At 47.8% G+C, this 25,818-nt stretch overlaps 1 protein-coding gene across 2 annotated transcripts in view; it reads left to right on the top strand.

Annotated features, from left to right (window-relative positions):
* Window positions 1–25,818, top strand: part of DYRK1A (dual specificity tyrosine phosphorylation regulated kinase 1A) — a 551,386-nt gene that overhangs the window by 251,475 nt on the left and 274,093 nt on the right. For both annotated transcript variants that reach the window (XM_085621267.1, XM_085621268.1), the window contains exon 7: window positions 4,594–4,741. In XM_085621267.1, the coding sequence (XP_085477393.1) occupies window positions 4,594–4,741 (148 nt within the window). The remainder of the gene's footprint in view (window positions 1–4,593; window positions 4,742–25,818) is intronic.

Below are 25,818 nucleotides of genomic sequence, written 5' to 3'. Positions count from 1 at the left end.
TCCGAAATTGCGCCCACTTCCCTAGAAGAGAGGGAAAAAGTAGTCCCGCAAAACACACTAGAAGGAAAAAAGACCAGAACCTCCGGGGAGCCACACCCACGACAGTTTTCTGATAGAATGGACGAATATATTGACTTACCACCCGAATCTGCCCCATATGTTATTATACTTACGGGTGTGCCAAAATTAAGTCCAGGAAAGAAGGAGGGGTTTGTGGAACTTAAAAACAAAGTAATATACTGGTTAAGTAAGAACAGACCTCTGCCCTCAGATCTTAATGGTGAGATTCTATTTGTGCGAAGGCTGACCTGGCTTGGGTGTAGGCCCAAAGATATAGAAGGTGACATTGTGACTATTAATTTTAAAGATCAGAAAGTAGTCACTTACATAGCGGACTGGTTTCTAGAAAGAGGAGTGGAAGGAATATCTACACGTGTTTTGAGTTATTTCTATCCTCAATCCCTTCTCACTCTTCAAGGTAACAGTTCTATCCGTAGGCCGCCTAGATATACAAGAACAGTTGCAGTGCCCCATCATCCAAGACCTATTAATACTGTTCCTCTGATTCAACATCCTAGAAACCCTAGTCGCTGGAATGTTTTTCCTTCTTTTTCACCCTTTCCAGACAAGCCTTTTCTCCACCAACAACAGCACATACATAGCTTACCTCAGTACTCAACCTGGCCTATACCAGTCACAAACCGTTTTGAGGCACTTACAGATCTAGAAGACCCTGATTGACAGATAAAACCTAGCCTGGAGTTTGACCCATGTGGAGCTCCCACCTCGACTGTTAATACCCATGCTGCCACCTTTTATCCTGGAACGGATATTGTTAATACTTGTAATACGGGAATCCTAAATTGTGTGGCACTCATTGATCAGCCACAAGCCAGTGGTGACAAATTATACCCTGCGACTATTTCTAATTGTGACCGTCCAACACTTTTCAGTCCCCCTCTCCCCCAAATTTTAAAAATTAGAGCTAAAAATAAAAATTCTCCTTTTATGAGGGAAATAGGGGATGCTGATAACATCATCTCATGGAACGTCGCAGGCCTTTCTAACAAAATATCACACCAACCATGGCTAGATATAGTTACATGCTATAGCTTTATATGCCTCCAGGAAACGTGGGCTATAGATGAATTCCACATCCCAGGATACCAGACCTTCCATGCTCCTGCACAAATAACCTCTCAGGGGAGAAATAAAGGAGGTTTGAGCATATATGTTTTAATAACGCAGGGCATAAAGGTACTGAGACATACATTCACTGAGCATTACCAGATATTAAATGTTAGTTGGGGGCGGGAAAGATTTCTAACCCTCATAAATTTTTATAATAATATCCCCAGTAGCAATCTAGAAAGCCAGATCGATAATCTCATGTCGAGTGTCAACGCTACTAAGGCCCAGAAAAAGGGTGAGTCGGTGTTGATCTGGTTGGGCGACTTTAATTGTACTATTTGCCCACATGTTTCCAATGGCATTTGCGGCCTTGGTAAACATAAGGACGACAACCCTACACATTTTGCTCATTCAAAACTGGGCGATACTCTTAATTACATGCTTTTCCATTTTAACCTGTCTTTTATTAACGAACTTTGCACCCCAAATACCCCCTTTAAACCAACCTTTCACGGGCGGGGATGCAATTCGACCATTGATTTTACCCTTATATCTCCACCCAATGAAGGATTTGTTATCGCCTGGGAAACACTCAATGTTTTCTTTAGTGATCACTACCCAATTGCCTTCAATCTTAAAATTAGATCGACTCAGGAGATCCCTGTAGATACACCTAAATACCATCCCAATATAAATCTAGCCACAAAAAATGGCTATTCTATAAAATGGGACAGGGTTGACCCTGCCGTTCTTTTACATACCTTAATGGGAACTAGTCTACCCGATATACTTGCCTGTCTAACAGAAACAGAGGAGTCATCAGTACTTTTGACTCCCTTCTTAAAAATCCAATCTGAACTAAAAAAATTATTAACAAGAGAGCGTCAACCTAACACTAAAATTGGCCATGGTTGGTTTGATAAAAACTGCACTAAAGCTCTTCCAAACCTAAAAAGGGCCCTGCATGAAATTATCAAATCACCTGCTGAGATTAGCAAAGCCAGAAAACTGTACTATTTGGCCATAAAAACCAGGAAACAGACTCTAAAGAAAGAGGCCTGGTCGGCCTTAATTGAAGCGTCTAAATCCAGGGACAATACAGCTTTCTGGAAAGCGGTCAACGCTCCCTATTTACAGCAAAACCAGACAGATGTTATAGACATGGCTATAAACGGGGAAATTTGGGTAAATCACTTTAAAAACTTATATGACAAATTAGAAAACCTTAATTACGGTTACCCCCTGATTGACGGAGTTATTATTCAACCACTCACAATTCTACCGATTATATTCCCAATAGGGATTTCCTTCAACTGTATGGAGATTACTAAAGCAATTAAAGACAGTCCTTCAGGTAAAGCCCCCGGCCCTGACGGCGTCCCGATGGATGTCTACAAGGCAGAAACTGATCTTTGGGCTCCCCTGTTAACGAATGTTTTAAATAATTTTAATCGACATGGGCTCCCACCATCCTGGTCTGAAGCTATAGTCGTCCCTATTTTTAAAAAAGGAGACAGAAATGTCCCAACCTGCTACCGCCCAATTTCACTATTAGATGCTTTAATGAAGGTAGCAGCAAGGGCAATTTTAAATAGAATTCAACTTTGGGCAGAGGAAAATAATGTATTATCCCACTTACAGTATGGTTTCAGTCCAGGAAAAGGGACCATAGAACAGAGTTTAAACTTGGCCTTAGTTTTATCTAAATATACGCAGGCAAAAAAGGGAAATCTTTTTGTCACATTTGTGGACCTGAGTTCCGCATTTGATTGCGTGAACCATGAGCTACTATGGTCCATATTAATTGAAATGGGCTTAGATTTTAACATTCTAGCATTCATAAGAACTCTGTATCGCGATGCAGGTGCTAGAGTCCGTTACGGAAACAAAGGCGAGTGTTCTGATAAATTCCCTATTAAGAGAGGGGTACGACAGGGGTGCATCTTAGCCCCCCTTCTTTTTACCCTATACATAAACTCTATTGGCCAATATTTAATAGAATCACAGCATGATTACCCAAAAATTCTAGGAGCTCCGACCCCAATACTCCTTTATGCTGATGATGCCGCCATTATGTCTCGGAACAAGATAGGCCTTCAGAGGGCTGTCTTGAAGTTTGCAACTTATATGAATGAACGAGGGTTAAAAATTAACATTGCAAAAACATACACGATGGCTTGTGGTCCGGGAACAAAGAAATTGCCTTGTCCAATCTTTTTAGATAACAGCAGAATCGAGACCATGGACAACTTCTCCTACCTTGGAATACATTTTGACAGGAGGGGAAATTGGCATACAGCGATAAATGCTAGAAATTTGGCCCTCACCCGAGCTATTGGCACGCTTAAAAAGTTCGCAGCTAAATTAGGTGGCAGACCAGTGAAAGAGCTGATCGTTCTTTATAAGGCTAAATGCATTTCCACTGCCACCTATGGAGCTGGTCTCTGGGGTATTGAAAATGCGCAACTATTACAAAAAACTGAAAATCAATTCTTGTGCTACCTATTAGGAGTTTCAAAATCTACATCGACCTATTTTATACACATTGAATTGGGTCTGCTGTATATTCTAGATATCATTAAAATTGCGCCTATACTCTTGTGGCATAAGATTTGGGTTACTCCGGAGACCAAACTTAACAGACTTGATTACTGATTGTCTCAACCTCGACGGACTAACCAATATAAAATGGCTCACATATGTAAAAAATATGATGATTGACCTTGGCCATCCTGAGTTTTTTTATGAAGCCTTCTACCATGGAAATGGTCTCTAGGAAGACCTTAAGAGAGCTGGCTTTAAACCATCTTATAATTAATAGATGGAATCTGGAAAAAATAAAAAATACAGTTCTCAACTACCAAAAAATAACCATGCAAGAAGGCCTCCAAAACTACTTATTAACTCAGCCTTCTTGTTATGCCCGAATGCTTCTCACTCGCCTTAGATTCGGAAATTTTTATCGTATGATTGCTTTCCCTTTCTGCAACTCCTGGTCGAATGAACTCCCACCCTGCCCTTGTGACGATACCTCTGCCCAATCCAATATTCATTGTGTCCTTTTTTGTAAATTTTATCAGCTGCCCAGGGGGGCATTTTTGAAACCACTTTTAAAGTCCTGGGGATTACGTACTTGTAGACCGGCTATGATTAGGTTATTACAGCTGGACAATGAATGTACTATTATCGCATTAACGAGTTTTTTAAAGCTGGCTGTTAAGTTTCGGAGCTCAATGTACTAATTTTAATAGGATTCTTTTGTAATTCGATAAACTTTTTCATTAACAGGGGACTATACCGATTGACTTTGACTATGTATAAACAAATCATTTTTAGACTTTTTTTCTGTATATATATGTATGAATATTTGAATATGAATATTTTGATGTACGCTTTTATGATTTTAAATCTCAAAATCGAATAAAGCTTTCTTGATTGATATTAGCATGTTATGTTTTTCAGGTTGTAAAGGCCTACGATCGAGTGGAGCAAGAGTGGGTGGCAATTAAAATCATAAAGAACAAGAAGGCCTTTTTAAATCAAGCCCAGATTGAAGTACGACTTCTTGAGCTTATGAACAAACATGATACTGAAATGAAATACTACATAGGTAAATAGCATTTGTATTTTATCATTCATCAAATTGTTTTAGTCTACTGAATTATTTGTAAACCATCATCTTACCTAATGAAATATTATTTCGGCAATTGTTAGGTGCTTTAAAATGCCAATAGTCTTGTTATAATGCCAGTAACCTTGTTGTGCAATATTTAGTTTCCTTGCTTCACTCTGCATAAAATACAGTACAGTATGTTTCAGTAGTTAATTACTTTGCAGAGAAACCATTTTCAGTATAAATCACTAGGCAAGATATTGTTCAGTAGAAAGTTGTTTTTGGTAAGTAGTTGTGACATTAAGTTTGGCAAAATCTCCATGCCTTCTGGATACATATTACAAGAAAATTATTTTATTTACTTGAGGTATCAATTTGTTATTTGGATCACTGCTGCGTGAATACAGTATGCAACGTGTTAAGCTGTGATCTACTTGCATAGTAATTGCTAGTGCTGCTGTTCAGGAATGAAGATATCTAAGAGAACAACAAACTAATCAATCCTATTTTTTTCATGGCCTTTGACTTCTGTACTAACTGTACACCATTAACCAAGCTCCTCATTCGGTCCATTTTCCCACACCAAAAAATGCCACTAGAGCATGGTTTACTTGGCTGTATGTGTTTGACAAATGCATGTTGTAAGTACATGCAAAACCTTTTTGAAGTGTCGGTTTATTGTATTTTCACAATTTGCAGCACAGATTAGTGGTGACCAGGCAATATACCTATGAATTTGTCTTGTGCTAGACCAGATAAGTGTTTTCATCCACTACTTTGAGCTTTTCTAATACTCTAGGCTTCTTTCTCAATATATGCATGAGTTTGCAATATTCTTCCCTTCCTCCACCAGATGGGAAGCTCTCTGCTGGTATTGCTCGGGGAGATGTTTGATTAGGTCTCCCATCTCGTCCCAGTGCTGGTACTGGTGCCTGTTCAGTAGGGCATTGGAGTTCGCCATGCGCCAGTGCATTGCCGCATTTCTCAACTTTTCTCCCGGTGAGGTCCATCCTTCTGCTCTCCTTGTCGGGAGGTGGCCCTGAGGTTGCCGGTACATTGGCCCTTTTCCTGCCCGTGGACGCAATGATGGAGTCAGCTGTGACTGATACTTTGATATATGGCAGGTCCTGTGAGGAGTGCTTGTATTTCTTCTCTGTTCTGGGAGTGATAGATCTGCAAGTTCTTGGGTCCTTGAACGCCTCCTTCCCTTGGTTCATTACGCTTTGGAGCATGGGGAGGAACTGGCTCCTAGTCTGGATGGGGAGCAGTGTTTCGAGTAGGAAATCTGCTTTCGGCTTCTCCTCGTCCAATTTCATGCCAAAAGCTGCTGCAGCGCTCTTGACGACCATGTTGTATGCCCCAATGTCGTCAGGCGGCGAAGGCCTCGAAGGATAGGTCTCCACGGGCTCTTCGGGATTTTCGGCGTCGATGTCCTGCCATTCCAGCTCATGTGTCGTCGACGGCGCCGAGCCGTAGATCGACTGCTGCTCCTCTTCCTCATCTTCTCCCTCATAGTAGGGGTCTTCTTCCTCTTAGTAGGGGTCTTCTTCCTCTTCTTCAGGATCTCTCGACTGCTCTTCGGCGTCGAACTCTTCCTGTTCTTCGATCTCAACGACATCCATCGACTGTTTAGTTGGGATTTTGAATTTTTTCATTTTCTCATCGAACTCCTCCTTCCTCTGAAGGATGCTCTCCATCTCAGCCTCGAGCCTTCTCTTTTTCTTCTCCATTTCGGAGGCATGTTCTGCGTCGAGCGCTGGTCTTTCCGACGAAGCTTGCGTCAACGCGGCCTTGTCCTTTGTTGCAGAACGCCCCACCTCGTGGGCCTGCTTTGACGAACTCTGTTTCTCGGCGGCCTTCGGCACCTGGGAGTCCTTCTCGAAGGATCTGCTGGGCCTTTCTTCCTTGGATCCACTCGCGGTCGTCGAAATTTTCGGCGCCGGTGTTCCTTTCGAGGACTTTGACTCGAGAGTCACTCTCAGATTTTCAGGGCCCTTTCGGGGGTTTCATACTCGACGTGTCTCCTACATTGTCAGGCGTTTTCTTATCGGTCTCTGCGACCGTGAAGACATCAGGTCCCTCGGCGATGTTGTCTTCGTCGTCGGTGGAGAGGCCCAGTTCGTACAGCGACGGGGCCTTACCCTTGCCTTCCATGTTGAAGTTGGCTCTCCTCTGCCTTTCTCTCACCCCGAGTGTCTTCGGCGTGAAGACGGAACAGGCGTTGCAGTCCTTGCTCTCGTGGTCGGCAGGCAAAGGTTGCAGACCGGATGTTGGTCCTTCTGCGCGTATTTGTGGTGGCAGTTACGGCAGAATTTAAAGGGTGTCTTGTCCATTGCGCTCAGTCTCTGAGTGCGCATTTTCCGATGGGCGTCGAAGATTTTGAGGATCTCCTCCTTCGTCGTCCCGGCTGTATGCTCTTCCTCTCTGTAGTCTTCTATAAATTCTCCTTCGATGAAACTCGTGTATTTTTCTTCTTCCTTCGTTAAAAACTCTGGAGCTTCTCGATGACGATCCAGACCCAACGGCGGAAAAAAGAATCTGAAGATGGTGCCCCAAAGGTGGGACTTCCGCAGGAAGCACGCCGACGTCACGAGAGGTACACCAAATGGTGGGACGTCGACGCACACCTGGGCTACAAAAGAAAAAAAAAGAAAGACTACGAATCCGGACCCAACCACCAGATCGTGGAATAATGCATAGCATAGTGAATCCAGAAAGATTCACGCTGCAAAACAGTTGTTCATGGTTCGGTTGATACACAAGTGATTTTAGCTGATGCTTTTCTTTGAAATGAATCTTCTCATGGAAGGCTTCTTAGTGGCAATCGCATCAGCCTTGGGCCTAGTGTGGTGCAACTCACTGAACTTTCCTTAGCTTTTGTTAGGCATGTAGCTATTAGCCGTAATCTGTGTGCTTGTGAGGACTTCCTAAACATTCCTTTATCAATATGCTCTTACGACTTGTCCCTGCAGAAATGCTAGATTTGACCAGCAGATTCTCTACAGTCTGTTTGCCTGAGCATACGCTGTCCTAATCTGCCGCCTTTCATTTTTATTTGCTGTTGAAATGTTTCGGCAAGGTGGATAATGAGAAAGATAGGACCTCTATGGTGATTGAAATACTCTTAGGCTATAGTTTCTTACCGTTATTCAAATTTCCATTAGCCCAAAATGGGCACTGATTGGATATTTTATTCAAGAAGAGAATTGGGAGGGTGTGCTTAAATTATTCACCTTAAATGTAACTTTATCTTTGGGATAACACCGGCAAGACTGATCCCATCACTACTTTTCCGTCCTGGATTGACTCTTTTCTTAGTCATTATTTTTTCTTCTGCCTCATACATTCTGTATTGATAGTTATAAACATCAGACTAATTCCTGCTGTCCTTGTTTCAGATTGCTACAAAGTCATTTTAAAGCCTGAATTAACTGAAGAAAATGCACATCAAAATGAGCATTGCCAAGCCAATATATCTGGGCTTGGCAAGTTTACATTTTTTTTTATCTGCATGCAGTAGACCTGCAGTGTACAGGTTATAAAAAGTAAATATGCTGCTGTCTAAACACCTTGCGTAACTTTGCAAAAAAAAAAAAAAAAAAAGTAAAAATGGACTATTTAAAAAATAAATAAATAAAAGCGGAAATGGAAATAGAGATTAGCCTACCAGCCCTGACTTTAAAGTGGACTATTTTCTACTTAGATGCAAATTTGTGCAAAAGCAAAATGTATTCACTTATAGTGTAGAGATTCAATAGCTTAAGTGGACTGGTGCGTTGCCCCATGTTGTAGGCATTAGTGGGAGGAATCTAAATGTAAAGATATCTGAACTTAATGGGTTAAGAGGGATTAATGAAAGCCTTTCTGATTATGTATGCCAGTCAATGTCAGTCATTCTTATTCGCTATATTTCAATAACATATAAAGTACATTGAATACAAACTTTATTATACATTTATTATTGGCTGAGAATATGATAAAACTATGTATAATAGTCATAAAATGATACCCTATTAAAAATAGATAAAAAATACACTGAAAACTCACTAGGGTGATATCGTTTTTTTTAGACTACAAAAACAACCTGCCATCACAGTAAAATTCATAATCACAGAGATGTATCTCATTTAACTAGCCCTCCCTTACTGTTTGGGATCTCCTACTCAGAGATGACAAAACAAATGACGCTAAAGAATGGCATACTAAAGGGTCAGCAAGCTTTTGGATAAAGTATAAAGTTGGGCGCATTGCCTAAAACTGTTTGTTCGAGGCATGTGTGCTGTAGATACACATGCTTTGCATAAGTCTGCCATCTAGTGTTGGCTCCGATGATTTCAAGTAGTTTTTATTACAAGACGTTTTCTTTGAGTCAAAAGGCTGTGTGACGACTCCTTTTGATAAAACTGCACATGGTCATAGACGCCATCTTTAGATTGTTTTTTTCTGCCGACTGGTTCGGATGTTGTATCTCGTGCTCCGGTTAGTCTCCTTCAGTCCGGGATATATATCTCAACTGTATTGTTTCGATATGTATAATATACATCTCATACTAGATTTTGGGGAGGGTTTTCAACTCGTCTGTTCGACCTACAGGCCGCATCCGGCCGCGCAACACTTTTCTATTTCAAATGAGATTGAGAATTATTATCTGCTAATTGACCTTTTTCTGTTTCTGTCCAAAGAGCCACTCCAAATACCCTCACATCGACCAACATCCCGTTTGCATCATATGTCTTTCGCCTGAACATCGGGAGAACACCTGTGAGGCCTGTAAGTCATTTCGGTCTAAAAAGACTCTTCGAGATCGAAAGAATAGACGACAAGAGATGCCGCGCAAGCAGATGGGCGTGGTTTCCGACATCTTCGGTCAACAAGAGGAAGACTCTTCAGCGGCACAAGAAGAATCAGTTTCCATACATGACTCCGATTTCAAGTCTTAATCAGAAGAGGACTCTGCCACTCCTGCCAGCCCAAAAACAAATCATCAGCCTCCACTGGGAACTGCTCACGGTACCCCACTGCACACAAGCCACGACGTGCACCGAAATCATGACTCGGAAGCCTCACCAGCTTTATCTGCATAGTACACAAGCTTTTCACGACACATCTCAATTATTTGTCACATACAGTGCACCAAGGAAAGGTTTTCCGCTCTCCAAGCAGAGTATTTCTAGATGGATCGCAAGTACCATAAGTTTGCCATCACAAAGCAGGCAGACCTTTGTCTTCGCGTGTCTGAGCCCATTCCACGAGGGCTGTCTCGACATTTCCAGCTTTATTTGTGGGAGTGTCACATCCTGAGGTTTGCGTTGCGGCAACGTGGAAGAATAGACACATATTTACCTGACACCACTGCCTGTACTTCTTATCCTAATTGGGCTAGGCTCACCTACTCGAAGACATTGTTCTTACTTCCATTTGTTATTGTGCTTTGTTTATTTTGTGTGCAACTGTCCCTGAATCTGCGATCATTCCTGTTTTTTACTCCTACTTGATGTCGATTTTGCATATATGTCCTTCCCCCCCCCATCCCTATTGTAAAGCGCTCTGATATCCCTCGGGATCTTGTTCGCGCTATATAAAACTTTATAAATAAATTAATGACACGGAGGTGGGTCAAGCAATTCTCAGACACCTGTTCCATTAAGGTGAGCCACCCCTGTGTACCCCCTACCTCTTTAGCTGTATCTCATTTCTATACGGTATACCATTTGCTATGTTTAACGCTTGAAGACATTTTCCTTAACTGTTGTTGGTATGGTTGTTATTGTTTAGTGGCTGCTTGCAAGTTGTACTGATTCATATTCCTGTTAAACTTTTCAAAGCTATGGTAAATTACTCAACTGCTTGCTACTCTGATTCAAGCATGCGAGTCTATGAAAGTTCCATTACTGGAGTAAGAAATAAGTTACTTACCTGTAACTGTTGGAAGCTTTTATAGATTCACATGCGACCCACCCTCCTCCCTGTGGGAAGGTCACCTTCATCTATTTCAGCATATTAACTTTAGCACTGGTTTTCAAATCTTAGGTACTGAGCTTCTCTCATAATGGTGGTTAAGGCAAAACATTTTTTTTTTTATCAGTAATGACTGATAGGTTATAAACGAAGAGTCCTAGGCCATTTCTAGTCTATATCTATCGGTGTATTCCTACTACTACTATTTTAAAGTACCAGGGACTCCCATCATGACGACTGGGAATGATTCAAGCATGTGAATCTATGAAATCTTCCAATACTGGAGAACTACAGTTACAGGCAAGTAATTTATTTTTTACTAATCCACCTACCGCACGTTCTCCAGCGGATGCCATTGATTGATTTCATAAAAATGGACTTCATCTAGCTCAACAATATGGAATCCCCACTACCATTAGCATGCTCAGGATCGTCTTCTTACTTGAAAACTATGGCAGAATATAGTTCCAATGCCAGTGATGTATCTCATATATACTAAGTAACAAGAGTGACCTCAACAATTTTAGAGAACCTGGAGTTTTAAACTGTATCGTAAAAAAACAATGGTTCACTTTAGATATTGAGTCCAGTAAAGAAAAGGGAATCTGGTAGAAACTTTTTTTTACCAGATAATTTGTTACTTGCAGTAAGGCAAATGTTAATGTAGGCACATCAGATAGTATCAGACAAGATCCAGTGCTCACAATTAAGTGAAAACGTGAGGTATGACTCCTCGGGTTGCTTTATACAGTGAAAAAGTAGTCAGTATGTATATAGCCTACTGTGTTTGGACCGCTAAAGAGGAGTTCATCATCAGCACAAGGTGTGTGAGCACCTGGTACCTGTAAAATGGGTAGATAGGGAGTGATTACTACACTTAGGGTTTCCCCTCTGGGAGGACACCTCAGTGGGCCTGCAGTGGAAGCAAAGTCCTGTAGGGAAAGCTGCATTTTAATCAAGGGACTGTGTGAATCGTATTAACTAATCCTCTTGAGGCAACTTATCTCAGACCAAGTTAGTTTCATGCACGTTAAGTCCGTAAGTAGCTGGTCGTATGCTTGGGATTTGGGACATTATCTAGGCGGAGACATCACTACTAAATTGTGAAGCTTGTAACCCAGTGTGGAATTGTAGACTGGGCTGACCCATGGTAAAAAGGCAAAGTCTCCAGACTTGACGTTTGAAGATATGGTAAGGGATATGTGTCCTGATACAAGAAACTAATTATCTGGTTGAAAAGTCTCTACCGGATTTGCTTTTCTTTACCTGATTCAATATCCAGAGTGAAGCATTGCTTTTAGGTCTCGCGCCTAGCGATGCAGTGCACAGCACTGCTGGCGCAGCGAGAGTCCTTTTGTGGAGTATTCCAAAACGGAGCCTGGAATCACACGCGCTCGTGTGTGTGCGATTCCTTTTGGTCCACGGTATTGGCGTTTGTGGTCGTCTTTTTACCCCAGTATTGGAACTTTCATAGATTCTCATGCTTTGTATCATTCCCCGTTGTCGGAATGGGAGCCTCGGTAAATAAAAAATATCATAACCATAGAAACAAAAGAGAAAATAGGCTTAGGCCTCATCTCATTTTGTAGCATATCACCCTCTTTGTGTAAAAGAGCCCGAACTTTTGCCAGGACCAATCAGCACAGCCTCACCCTCTGGAACCTTCCTGAGAGAGCTCAGAGCCTCAGATTTTTCTACCGCACGTTGTGCTAGGGAGTCTCCACTGAGCTCTGCTCAGTTTTCTCAACTTTTATTTCAGATATTTACATTTTTAACATCTATAGTGACATTATGTCAGATAACGAAAAGAAAGCCTTATTCAGGCCCTGTGCTTCTTGTGGAAAGAAGAGACTTTTCATTGAGGATAAGCATGAGAGTTGTATTTACTGCTTATACCCTGAACACAAGGACACAGACTGCAAGATTTGTCGGACTCTATCTACTAAGACTTTGCGGGACAGAGAGGGTCGACTGCTGACATGGCTGCAAAAGCTGAAGACCAGGAAGGAGGTTCTTTCTTCAGATGAGGAAGATTCGATTTCTGGCACTTCCTCCAGGAGATCAAAGAAGAGGGGTAGGTCATCTCCCTCCATCTCTGCAGAACCCCCTGTCAAAGCCCCTCAAGGGATCTCTGAAAGGTCTGAGGAGGGTGGTCCCATGAAATCTCCTCACGAAAGTGAAAAGGAGAGGCAGGGACAGGCTGCTGGTGTGGACACAGCCTCTAGGGACAAAAAGGAGGTTTCTATATGTTCTCCTCCGTCCCAGAAGGAAAAGCCTGCTAAGAAACACTCTGCAGGAAATTTACAGATGGCTCCTGTGAAGAAACAGCGTCCGTCGACGGTGATTAAAGCAGGTACGTCGACGACGATTTCCACTGTAAAAACTGTTTCCTTGGTTTCGTCGACGGGACCGTCGACGATGTCTGCTCCTGTTTCATCGTCTACGATAGCTTCATTCTCGCCGTCAACGACGGTTTCCATGAAGCTCCTGTCGACGGCAGTTTCGACGACGAAGACCACGATGACAACGACGGCGACGACAACGTCGTCGATGCTGATGACGACTAGCTCGTCGACGAGACCATCGACAGTTGTCCCGTCGACGATGAAAGCTCCGCCGATGAGCTTGCCGTCGACGAAGAAAAAGGCTCCGTCGACGATCCTACCGTCGACGACTATTCAAGCATCGTCGACTACCTTATTGACGACGACGATTCACACTCCGTCGGTGCCGTCGACGATTTAATCGACGATTTCATCGTCTATTTCGTCGACGCTTGGGATTCCTTCGACGACTCCGGGAATGCCTATGGTCCCTCAGATCTGCATGTAAAGCAGCAAGAGATTAATACTGAGGATTATTATGAACAAGATGAGCAGGAGGAACAACAATCTGTTCAGCAGGAAGTACGTCCTCGCACTTTGAGACAGGATATGATAGCTATGCCAGTTGCTCTGGTTACGGACTTGCAGATGATGTTGCAGGACTACAGAGCTCGATTTCCATCACACTCTGACGTTCAACCAGTGCATCTATCTACATCAGTGGTTCCGCGAGGGCCGTCAGTGGACTTGCCACCTCCCCCTAAAAATATACCACGTACCTTACCAGTGGTGGTACCAGTAGTGGTTCCTCAGACTTCGTATCCGGAACCTGCCAATGAAGATACACAGGATGTTGATACAGATGAAGAGGATGAGGTGCACGTGGTCCCACTAACTGATCCAGGGGATCCGGATGTGAATCTTGATGATACTGGAATGCAAGATCCGGATGCTACAGGGCGGGACACGAACGTGTCGCCTCCGGCAGATATTGGGGGGTTCCATAATCTTATGGAGCGTGCATCCAATAGATTTGGTCTGCTTCTCACAGTGGAACAGTCGGACTGTTTTCTATATGATTTTAAGGCACAATACAAAAAGTTCGTCAGGTCGATTCCCATCATGGAGCATGTGTGGGATGAGGGAATCAAGATTATGCAGAACCCGGCCACTGTCATCCCGGTTCTTCCCCAGCTGGAGAAGAAATACAAGGCCCCTGAGGGCAGTCCTGCATGTCTTCTTGGACAACCAAAGCCTGACTCTGTGATATCTCAGGCCGCACAGAGCAAGTCCAAGAATCCTTCAACGCCTTTGACTACGCCTCCGGATAAGGATGGCAGGCGGCTGGACAATGTAGGGAAGAGATTTTCCACCATGGCCAGTTTGTTGGTTCGGGCAGCAAATTCATTAGCCATTCTAGGCAGGTACGACCGTCAAATGTGGTGCGACATGGAGCCGTTTATTGATCTACTACCAGACTCTAATCAGGAGGAGGCCAAGCAAGTCCTCAAGGAAGGAGAGAGATGTTCCTCTGAGATCATTGACTGTGCTATGGACATAGCCTCTACCGCTTTCAGGGCTTTGGCAAGGTCAGCGGTCTTGCGCCGTCAAGGCTGGTTAAGGGCAACCTGGTTCCGTCAGGAGGTCCAAAATAAGATCCTGGACCTTCCATTTGACGGGGAAATGCTTTTTGGCAAGCATGTCGATGAGGCCCTGCAGAGCATCAAGAAGGACACGGACACAGCAAAGTCCTTGGGATCCTTAAATTATCGGAAGGTTCCATTCAGAGGAGCTCGTGGAAGAGGGTTCACTTCTTACAGAGGCAACCAGCGTCAGTATTCAACGCAGTCAGGACAATCATACAAGGCTCAGTACTCGAACCAACGCCAAGGTCAATCGGCGTCTTTCTCTCGTCAGTCCCAGAGAGGACGTCCGAATCGTCAGGGACGAGGCAATGCCAAGAGGCAATAGCGGCCTCCTGGTTCTGACTACTGTTCCTCCCCTACCAAAGACACCGGTTGGGGGCAGGATCTCCTATTGTCTGGACAGCTGGGTCCTTATAACATCGGACCGGTGGGTTTTGAATATTGTTCAGAGTGGCCATACGTTGGAATTCCAAGGTCTTCCTCCCACGAGAGCTCCGGACGCCCGTCCCTCAAAACATCTCCGACTGTTACATCTCGAAGCCCACCAACTATTCATCAAGGGGGCAATAGAACCGGTGCCTCTTTCACAGAGGGGCATGGGTTTCTATTCCAGGTTCTTCCTGGTTCGGAAGACGGCAGATACGTGGCGTCCTATACTAGACCTAAGGGAGCTCAACACCTATCTCATCAAGCTCTCCTTCAGGATGGTCACTCTCCAGGATATTCTCCGTCTACTGAATCCGGGCGATTTTTTGGCGTCCCTGGATTTAGAGGATGCGTACTTCCACGTTCCAATCCACCCAGCTCACAGGCAAGATCTACGCTTCACAGTAGGCAAGAGCCATTTCCAGTTCAAAGTGCTTCCGTTTGGCCTTCGGTCTGCACCTCGGATATTCACGAAGATGCTGGCACCAGTCGCTGCTTTTCTCAGAAAGCAATCCCTAGAAGTGTTCCCATACTTGGACATCTGAAAGAAACACGTTAGTTAGATTCCTCACCTTAGAATATCCCCAGGCGTCAGACTGGATCCGGAAGATTTTTCGTCAGCAATACCCCTTGCGCGTCGCTAGGCGTCGTCTGCGGCTCCGCGTCCGTCGTCGGCGTCGTGCGCCGGGATGACGTCGTCGGAGTACTTAGACGCCGCCCTCGCGCGCTGACGTCAGTTCTTCTTTTTTCCGCGCCAGTAAGCGCAGATCCGGGAGAGCTACCCCTTTTAGTCTTTTTTGACTAAATCTTTTTGATCATTTTTGATCCTTGTCTGTCGACATCTGGTGCCGGTAGGATGCCTGGGTTCAAGGCTTGCGAGGATTGCCATCGACTGATGTCGGTGACCGATCACCACCGCCGGTGCCTCTACTGTTTAGGCCCCGACCACGACGCGGAGTCGTGCAACGACTGCCAGGCCCTGACTTCGAAGGCTAGGCGGGAGCGGTCCCGCAAGCTTCTCGAGCTTCGCCACTCGGCTCCGCGTCGTGCGCGATCCCGGTCCAGGAGGAGGTCCAAGGATCGCTCGCGGAGCCCTAGCCGACGCCATCGATCGTCCGGCTCCAAGTCGTCGGGTAAGTCCAAACGCTCAAAGAAGTCCAAGAGGCGACACCGCTCTTCGGACTCCCTCGCCGGTCGCGCGACTCGGCCGAGGGTCAGGGTGGTTCCACCCCCGCGGCTCCGGCGGAGCCGCAGGCGCCGCGTCCGCCCCCACAGCTTCCGGTCCCTGGGACTGACACGGCGCCGGCGGAGATCAGTGCCTTCCTCTCGGCCATGAGGAGCCTGGCCCCGCCGTCGACGCCCGCTGGCGCGCCTTCGGGCCCCGCGGACTCGACTGGGCGACCTTGCCTGCCGGCGGCTCCGGCCCCAGCGCCGTCGACTACTCCGGTCTCGACGCCGCAGGTCCCCGCGGGGCCTATGCCTGGGCCCCCGTCGACGCCGGTTGACCTAGTCACTCCTCCACCGGCGCCGGCGAATGAACCACCGACGCCGCCACCGGCGCGGCCGGCGCACACGCCTACGCCTCCGGCGCCGCCGACGCCTTTGGCGCCGACACCGCCCCAGTTTAGCCCTCCTCCGGACCCGGCGCCGCAACGGCGTCGACCGACGCCGCATCCGACGCCGCTTGAGTGCTACCATCTCTACAGTCCGGTTCCGATCGTTTCTCCTGTTTATCAGGAATCGGAAGAAGGGGGCGACTGGGAGGGGTTCGAGGACCCTATGGCTGTTCAGTCACAGCTTTCTCAGGACTGGGCAGATGAACTGGGGGAGGCCAGTGGGCTGGACACCTCGCCAGACACTGGATTCACTTCTCCGACCGTGGCTTCGGAGGAGGGTGCAGCATTTTCTGTGGTGCTGCGCAAGGCGGCCGAGGCCCTTGGGCTCGAGTTGCCTGCCGTGGCTGTGAGGACTAACATCCTCACTGAGGTGCTTCAAACCTCAGCAAGCTCCACTGAGCCTCTGCTGCCGTTCAATGAGGCCCTCACTGACGTTCTGCAGGGCACCTGGTCCAAGCCCTCCACAGTTACTCCTGTGGATAGGAACGTTGCCAGGCGCCACCGCCCTGCTCCGGGCGACCCCAGTTTCCTGTCCCAACACCCCACCCCCGAGAGTCTGGTTATCCAGGCCTCTACCTCCCAATCCTCCTTCCCGACCGCTCCGCCGGACCGGGATTCCAAGAGACTCGAGCAGTTTGGCAAGAAACTGTTCTCGTCCCTTAGTTTGGGCCTGCGGTCCTTAAATACCGCCTGTCTCTTGGACCGTTATTCCCATTCCCTGTGGGATACGGTGGAGGACGTGCTGCCCCTGTGTCCGGAGGAGGTCCGGACGCGTCTTAACCAGGCTTTGGCCGATGGGAGGGATGCAGCACGGCACGCCATACGATGTGGGCTTGACACCACGGACTCGCTGGGTCGGGCGATTTCCACCACGGTGGCGCTCCGCCGCCACGCCTGGATGCGGTCCACATAATTTTCCGGGGATGTCCAGAACACCCTCATGGACATGCCCTTTGATGGCACTCGCCTGTTTGGTGAGAAGGCGGACAGTGCGCTGAACCGCTTTAAGGACTCCCGGGCTACGGCCAAGTCCTTGGGCCTCTCGGCTCCGCGGGCGCACACCTCCGCTTTTCGCCCCTTTCGTGGCCAAGGAAGGGGCGCCTCCTCACGTCCGCAAAGCCACCAGCCGCAGAACCAACCTGCGCGCGGTCGCGGACGTGGTTTCCGCCGTGGCGGAAATGGAGGCCGACGTGGTCAGCCCACTTCCACCCCGGCAGGATCCGCCTCGAAGCCCTCCTAGTCCGAGCTTTCAGGCCCATACCACGCCGGTGGGCGGCAGAGTTCGCCATCACCTGCTCCACTGGCGGTCCATAACATCGGACAGGTGGGTGCTGCAAATCGTCCGAAGGGGCTACTCCCTCCCCTTCGAGACGACCCCTCCAGCCATGCCACCGCAGCACCACCGTATCTCGGGGGATCATTTGAATCTTCTCCGCGAGGAAGTTTCGGCTCTCTTGGCCAAGGGGGCCGTCGAGCGCTTTCCGAGTCCAGAAGTAGGTCGTGGTTGTTATTCCCACTACTTTCTGGTTCCCAAGAAGGGCAAGGGGGGCCTACGCCCTATCTTGGACCTCCGGAACGTCAATGCCTTCCTCCGCAAGGAAAGGTTCAAGATGCTAACGTTGGCTCAGGTTCTAGCTGCCCTAGACCCCGGAGACTGGATGGTAGCGTTGGACTTGCAGGACGCATATTTCCATATCCCCGTCCTGCCGGCCCACCGGCGTTACCTGCGGTTCACGGTGGGCCAAGAGCACTTTCAGTTTACCGTGCTCCCCTTCGGCCTCACCAGTGCCCCTCGGGTGTTCACGAAAGTGATGGCGGTGGTCGCAGCTCATCTGCGCAGATCAGGGGTTCCAGTCTTCCCCTATCTCGACGACTGGTTGTTGAAGGCGGGCTCGCCCCAGGCAGTCGTCTCCCACCTCCAGACTACGGCGGATCTCCTGCATTTGCTGGGGTTTTCCATCAACGTGCCGAAGTCACACCTGAGTCCCTCTCAGAAGCTCCTCTTCATCGGAGCGGTTCTCGATTCGGCGCAGTTCCGGGTCCATCCACCGGAACAGCGGGTCCGGGATATACAGGCCCTGATTCCCATCTTTCGGCCTCTATCCCGGGTTTCGGTCAGGCTAGTGTTGCGGCTTCTGGGGCTGATGGCCTCCTGCATCCTACTAGTGCATCACGCCAGGCGGCGCATGCGGGCTCTGCAGTGGGACCTGAAGTTTCAGTGGGCCCAGCATCACGGCAACCTGTCCGACCATGTCTTGATCTCGGAGGGCACTGCACAGCAGTTGCAGTGGTGGCTCACGGACCGCGAGTGGGTCAAGGGCAAGAGCCTCTCCCTTCCCCAACCGGAGCATGTCGTAGTGACGAATGCGTCCCTCCTGGGATGGGGTGGCCATATGGGAGAGGCGGAGATCAGAGGCCTCTGGTCTCCGGCGGAGTCTCGTCTCCACATCAACCTGTTGGAGTTGAGAGCGATCCGGCTTGCACTGAAAGCCTTCCTTCCCTCTGTCAGGGAAAGTGTCGTGCAGGTGTTCACGGACAACACCACCGCCATGTGGTATTGCAACAAACAGGGCGGGGTGGGGTCGTGGACCCTTTGTCAGGAGGCTCTGCGCCTCTGGACATGGCTGGAACACCAGGGCATCACCCTAGTGGTTCAACATCTGGCGGGCTCTCTGAACGCCAGAGCAGACGAACTCAGCCGCCGGTGCATGATGGATCACGAATGGCGTCTGAACTCCGAAGTGGCGCAAGGTCTCTTTCAGCAGTGGGGAGAGCCTTGGTTAGATCTATTCGCCACCGAAGAGAACGCGCAATGTCAGCAGTTCTGCGCGTTGGAATTTCCAAGGCGGCACTCGCTCGGCGACGCTTTTCGTCACGAGTGGAGTTGCGGTCTGTTGTACGCCTTTCCGCCTATACCACTTCTGCCCAGAGTGCTGAAGAAGATCAGGCACGACCGGGCCCAAGTCATCTTGGTGGCTCCGGATTGGGCACGAAGATACTGGTATCCCGAGCTACTCAGTATGTTGACCGATCCCCCGATACGTCTGCCCCTTCGGGAGGATCTTCTGTCGCAGCAGCAGGGGACGGTCCTCCACCCGAACCTGTCCAGCCTCCACCTCCATGCGTGGAGATTGAGCGGCGGCAGTTGATGCCATTTGACTTGCCTCCTGAAGTCTGTGATATCATTCTGGCAGCCAGGCGTCCCTCCACAAAGTCGGTATACGCCTGCCGGTGGAACAAATTTGTGGCATGGTGCACAGCAAAGGCTGTGGATCCCCTTTCCGCCCCTCTTTCTGAGGTTCTCCTCTTTCTTCTTTCTTCTTTCTCTGGCCCGGCAGGGATCTGCCCTGGGCACCCTGAAAGGTTATCTTGCTGCCATCTCCGCCTTCTTGCGGCTTCCTGATCAGCCTTCTCTTTTCAAGTCCCCTGTGGTTACACGCTTTCTCAAAGGCATTACACACACGTTCCCTCCTGTCCCTTTTGTAATGCCTCAGTGGGACTTGAATCTGGTCTTGACATTCTTGATGTGCGCTCCCTTCGAGCCTCTTCACAATTGTCCCCTTCGTCTTCTGACTCTTAAGACTGCTTTTCTGGTAGCCATCACCTCGGCTAGACGGGTGAGTGAGCTCCAGGCTTTATCTTCAAAGCCTCCTTTTCTGTCTGTTCATCCGGACAAGGTTGTCCTTCGGCCTCGTCCTTCCTTTCTTCCTAAAGTGGTGACTCCATTTCACCTTGGGCAGTCTGTCACCTTGCCCACCTTCTTTCCGCCTCCGCATCCTTCCAAAGAGGAAGAGAGGCTCCACCGTCTGGACCCAAAACGTGCGCTCTCCTTTTATCTGGACCGCACAAAACAGTTCCGGGTGGACGACCAGCTTTTTGTTGGGTACGTGGGCGCTAAGAAGGGGAAAGCTGTGCACAAACGGACCATCTCTCGGTGGGTCGTTTTGTGTATAAAAATTTGCTATTCCTTGGCTAAAAAGGACCCTCCTGTTGGGCTGCGCGCCCATTCTACTCGGGCCACGGCGGCTACTACTGCCTTGGGACGGGGAGTCCCTTTGCAGGACATCTGTCAGGCGGCGACGTGGGCTTCGCTACACACGTTTGCCAGGCATTATTGCCTTGACAGCCAAGTCCGGAGGGATGGCTTCTTTGGCCGTGCTGTCCTCCAGGACTTTCTGGTGTGATCTTGGTTCGCAGACCCACCACCGGGGATGGTATTGCTTGGGTATCTATTCTAAGGTGAGGAATCTAACTAACGTATTTCTTTCAGATGAAGAAGTTACTTACCTTCGGTAACGATGTATCTGTAAGAAACATTAGTTAGTTAGATTCCTCACCGACCCACCCATCCTCCCCGTTCTGCGAACTGACATCTAGGGTTAAGGTTATCCTTTTCAGGCCCCTAGATTTTATTTTTGGCACCAGTGTCGGTCTTTGCATGGCTCTGCGTTCCTGGCGCGGAAGGCTATGTACAAGAACTGACGTCAGCGCGCGAGGGCGGCGTCTAAGTACTCCGACGTCATCCCGGCGCACGCCGACGACGGACGCGGAGCCGCAGACGACGCATAGCGACGCGCAAGGGGTATTGCTGACGAAAAATCTTCCGGATCCAGTCTGACGCCTGGGGATATTCTAAGGTGAGGAATCTAACTAACTAATGTTTCTTACAGATACATCGTTACCGAAGGTAAGTAACTTGTTCGACTGGCTCGTCAAGGCTCCATCGCTCAAGGCAACTTCTCAAGCCGTTTCAACTTGCATTCAGTTGTTCGCCCACTTGGGTCTTCAGCTCAACAGGTCCAAGTCGGTGCTGATACCCTCCAGGTCGCAAAGGTTCCTTGGAGCTATTCTGGAGACGACACTATGCACCGCTCGTCCGTCGGAGGAGCGTCAACGCAAGCTGATCACCTCCGCTCGTCAAGTGCTGCAGAGGAAATATTTGTCGGTTCGCCGGTACAAGTCCTTACTCGGATCGATATCATCCTGCATACCATTAATACCGCATTGCAGGCTTCATATGCGTCCTCTGCAGGAGGAGTTAGACAAACAATGGCGCCAGGCAGAAGGGTCATTCAACGACAAGGTGTGGGTAACACCAGGTATGCGCAAGGACTGCGAGTGGTGGCTGGTAAAGGAGAACATCGCAGTAGGATTAACATTCCGGACTCCACCGTCTCCTATGGTGGTGACCACAGATGCCTCCTTAGAAGGCTGGGGAGCGGTACTCCAGGAGCTTCAAATCCGCGGTCACTGGAGTCCAGCACAGAGCCTAAACCACATCAACCTCTTGGAGCTGATGGCCATTCTCTTAGCCTTGCTGGCGTTCCCTCCCAGAATTCAGAATCGTGCAGTGCTGGTCCGGACGGACAATGCGACGGCCATGCACTACATCAACAAGCAAGGGGGAACAAGATCGTGAACTCTGTCCAAGGAAGCTCAGACGATCTGGGATTTTGCAATTTCTCACAAGATCAACCTACAAGCCGAGAACCTAGCAGGATGCCTCAACATCACGGCGGATGCTCTAAGTCGTCAGACGGAAATGATTCACGAGTGGGAATTAGACCAAGCCACGCTGGAGGGAGTGTTCGAGGTATGGGGTACTCCGACCATAGACCTCTTTGCGTCCCCGGAGAACGCCAAATGTCGGTTTTACGCAAGCAAGGTTCCCCATCGAGGATCTCTGGGGAATGCCCTTTCGATTGCTTGGTTCGGCGCATTTTGCTACGCTTTTCCTCCCATTCCCCTCATTCCTCGAGTTCTCAGGAAGGTCAAGGCGGAACCGTGCAAGATGATTCTCATTGCTCCAGCGTGGGCCCGGCAGTTCTGGTTCACGGAACTCCTGCTTCTCTCCCAGGATCGCCTAATTCGCTTGCCGCTGATTCCATCTCTGTTGTCGCGGGATCAGGGACAGGTGCTCCATCCGGATCCGAAGTCACTACACTTGACAGCGTGGCTCCTGAATACAGAGAATTCCGTCATCTGAATCTCTCCAGGGAGTGCAGGGATGTTTTGTCTCAGGCACGGGCGCCAAGCACTAATAAGACATACAGGGCAAAATGGAAGAGGTTTTGTCTGTGGTGCCAGAGGAATAAACTCCATCCTTATAAATCCCTGCCACATGAGGTTTTACCTTACATCCTGTCGCTGGCTAAATCAGGTCTGGCGCACTCTTCTGTCAAGGTACATCTGGCTGCCATATCGCGTTTTCGACGAAAGGCATCGGGGCCATCTCTATGGTCCGTGAGGATTGTAAAACAGTTCCTTAAAGGGTTGTTTCGGATGTATCCTCTGGTCCGAGCACCTCCACCGATCTGGCAACTCAACCTAGTACTGGCTCAGCTCATGAAAGCTCCCTTTGAGTCAATTCATAGGGCGGACTTGAAGTTCCTCCCTTGGAAGCTAGCCCTCCTCTTAGCGTTGACATCGGCTAGGAGGGTTAGTGAACTCCAGGCTCTGTCCATAGTGGAGCCATTTCTTCAGTTCAAAAAGGATGTGCTAATATTGAGAACCAACCCAAAATTCATCCCGAAGGTGCCTTCGGATTTTCATCTGAATGAACCCTTGATTTTGAATTTTTTTTTTTCCACGTCCTTCTACCCAGGCGGAACGAACATTGCATTCTTTGGATGTCCAGAGATGTCTGAAATTCTATCTCGAGCGCACATAATCTTTCAGGAAGTCTACACAGTTATTTGTTTCCTACAGTGCACCACGAAAGGGATTGCCTCTCGCTAAGAGTGGCATTTGCCGCAGGATCTCCAGTGCAATTCAATTCTGTTATCAGGCTGCGGGCAAACCTTTGGACAGAAGGTCCCGTGCTCATTCTACAAGAGCGATGGCGTCTTCAGTGGCTCTTTTTGCTGGAGTTGCTATCAAAGACATTTGCAGGGCAGCAACATGGAGCAGTGTACACACCTTCACGAAATACTACTGCCTGGAGTCGGTGGGACGAGATGACGCTGCTGTTGGTCAAGCAGTCCTCAGGAATCTTTTTCATTGAGAGGTGAGCTTTCCCTACAATCCCTCCATCCTGGTAAGCACATTTGGTTCAGTGATGATTGTTTTTTCTTGATTACCATGTACTAGTTTTTACTGTAAATTTAGATGGTTATGTAAGGCCAAGTGTCTACCAAAATGTGCTTTTGTGATTTACTGCTAGCTATTATGATACAAAGCATGAGAATCTATGAAAGTTCCAATACTGGGGTAAGAAAACAAGTTACTTACCTGTAACTTTGGTTCCCCAGTATTGGTAACTTTCATAGATTCTCATGCGCCCACCCACCTCCCCTGGGAAAGCTCTGCCTGTTTTCCTAAATGGGCTCTTCTTGTTGCGCACTCCAGTCTTGTCCCCATCACCACACAGAGTAGGGGGTTGTGGGTTGTTCGGCAAATGCCTCTTTTGTATGGTCACCCCAAAGTTTTGGACAGATGCTGCAGGGTTTTCTACTCTGAGTTTACTGAGGACTGCCAATCAGACCTGAGTGCCAGTGCTCTGACCCTTAAAAGTACATCTGATTGGCCTACACCAATTGCCTTAGGCTATCTTACTTCCAAGTCCCTAGTATATGGTAGTATTTGGTACTCGGGACATGTTAAGTTAGTGTCCCCCCTCAGGGACTGAAGCACTTATTGTGCCACTGAGTGAGACAAGGTAAACCTTGGCTCCCAGTCTGCCACTGTTGCATTCGTGCCTTGGCCCCTATTTAGTAGGCTGCTAGCTTGGACGCTTACCGACAGCATGCCTCTTGATAATTTGTTGCTCTCACTCCAAGTTTCTGGGCGCATTCCTTCCACTGCTGATTGCTGTGATGGTGACATTGCTATAGTAAGTGTCCCTTTTTAAAGTATGTGAAGAGCCTTGTCTAGCATGTTGGCTATTTCCTCGATTCTGCTCCTTTTTGACGCTATGCACAAGTTTAGCTCGCTGGGCTGTTCGAAGCACGCCAAATGGGTGGACGAGTCTCACTCCTTCGGTATGGAAATCACAGCCCTAGCCGATGCCCTTGAGCAAGATGGGCAATGCATGCTCTAACAATAAGAGCACTTTCATCACTGCTGTCTCTGCTTTGAGATCTAAACACCTCTTAGTACTTTGCCAATTTAACTCTGCATGTCACAGTTCTATAAATACTTATATACCTGGTTTTAACTTTTTGGGTGCACTAAAGTCTAGTTTGTGCCCTAAATGTGATCACAGCTATAAATATAATTTCAGTAGGTACTTCTACCCTTTCGTTGTCCTAAAGAGGCCCAGAGGTGAAAGGTTGAAACGCCTCAACACACACTGTTGGGGGAGCCCTGGAAATTTAAACCTATTGAAACATCTTTGGGACTTGCGCTAAAGAAATAGGGGACAAGTCTGTCCTCAAAGCGTTATTTTTCCAAAAGACTACCTCCTAATTTGGACTAAGCTTTCACTTCGAGACAGCCATGCATTTTTAAAAGCAACAGGAAGGCTGAAAAGTAGTTTTAAAATTGCTATGTTTGTATTTGTTTGTCTACAGGCTTCCCAGAAGATAAGAGTGCCTTTCATTTGCTTCTTGTTATTACCATGTGATGTATTTGTATGATAATGTGTTAATTTGTATGTCAGTCCCAGGGAGTGTACTCATTATTGAGCTTGTTCCTAATTTAATGACTAAACCATGATTGGTGATAGATGCATACCAGTGACTAATTCGGGTATTCTGAACTGGCAATTGAGGGAGAGTCTGAAGACGTTCCAGCCGGACAGGGTGCCGTGAGTAACAAAGCCCCATTGCGCACAAAACTTGCTTCCACCAAACAAAAGGCTTCTGACCCACCACTGCCTTCTGGCTATGGTAGGCACTGAGATACTGCTTCCAACGCCCCACCCCGCCCTCAAGCTTAGCACTGAAACAGCACACAAAGCCCTTCGGCTCGGGCTCAAGCTGAGACAAAATCCTTTCGGCACCAAGACTTTCGGATCCAAAGGATAAAAACTAGTTATTCCGAAATTTTCAGCACTGAAACCAAAGGATGCTGTTCAAATGTCTGCAGAACCAATCCTGAAAACCATGCAGGAAAAACTGGATCCTAAGCAAGAAAAAATCACATTAGTCTAGACACTGGACATA

Source organism: Triturus cristatus, chromosome 8 (genome assembly GCF_964204655.1).
Source record: "Triturus cristatus chromosome 8, aTriCri1.1, whole genome shotgun sequence".
Lineage (NCBI taxonomy): Eukaryota > Metazoa > Chordata > Amphibia > Caudata > Salamandridae > Triturus > Triturus cristatus.
Note: the sequence above shows the minus strand (reverse complement) of the source record. Positions and strands in the feature narration are given on the sequence as shown.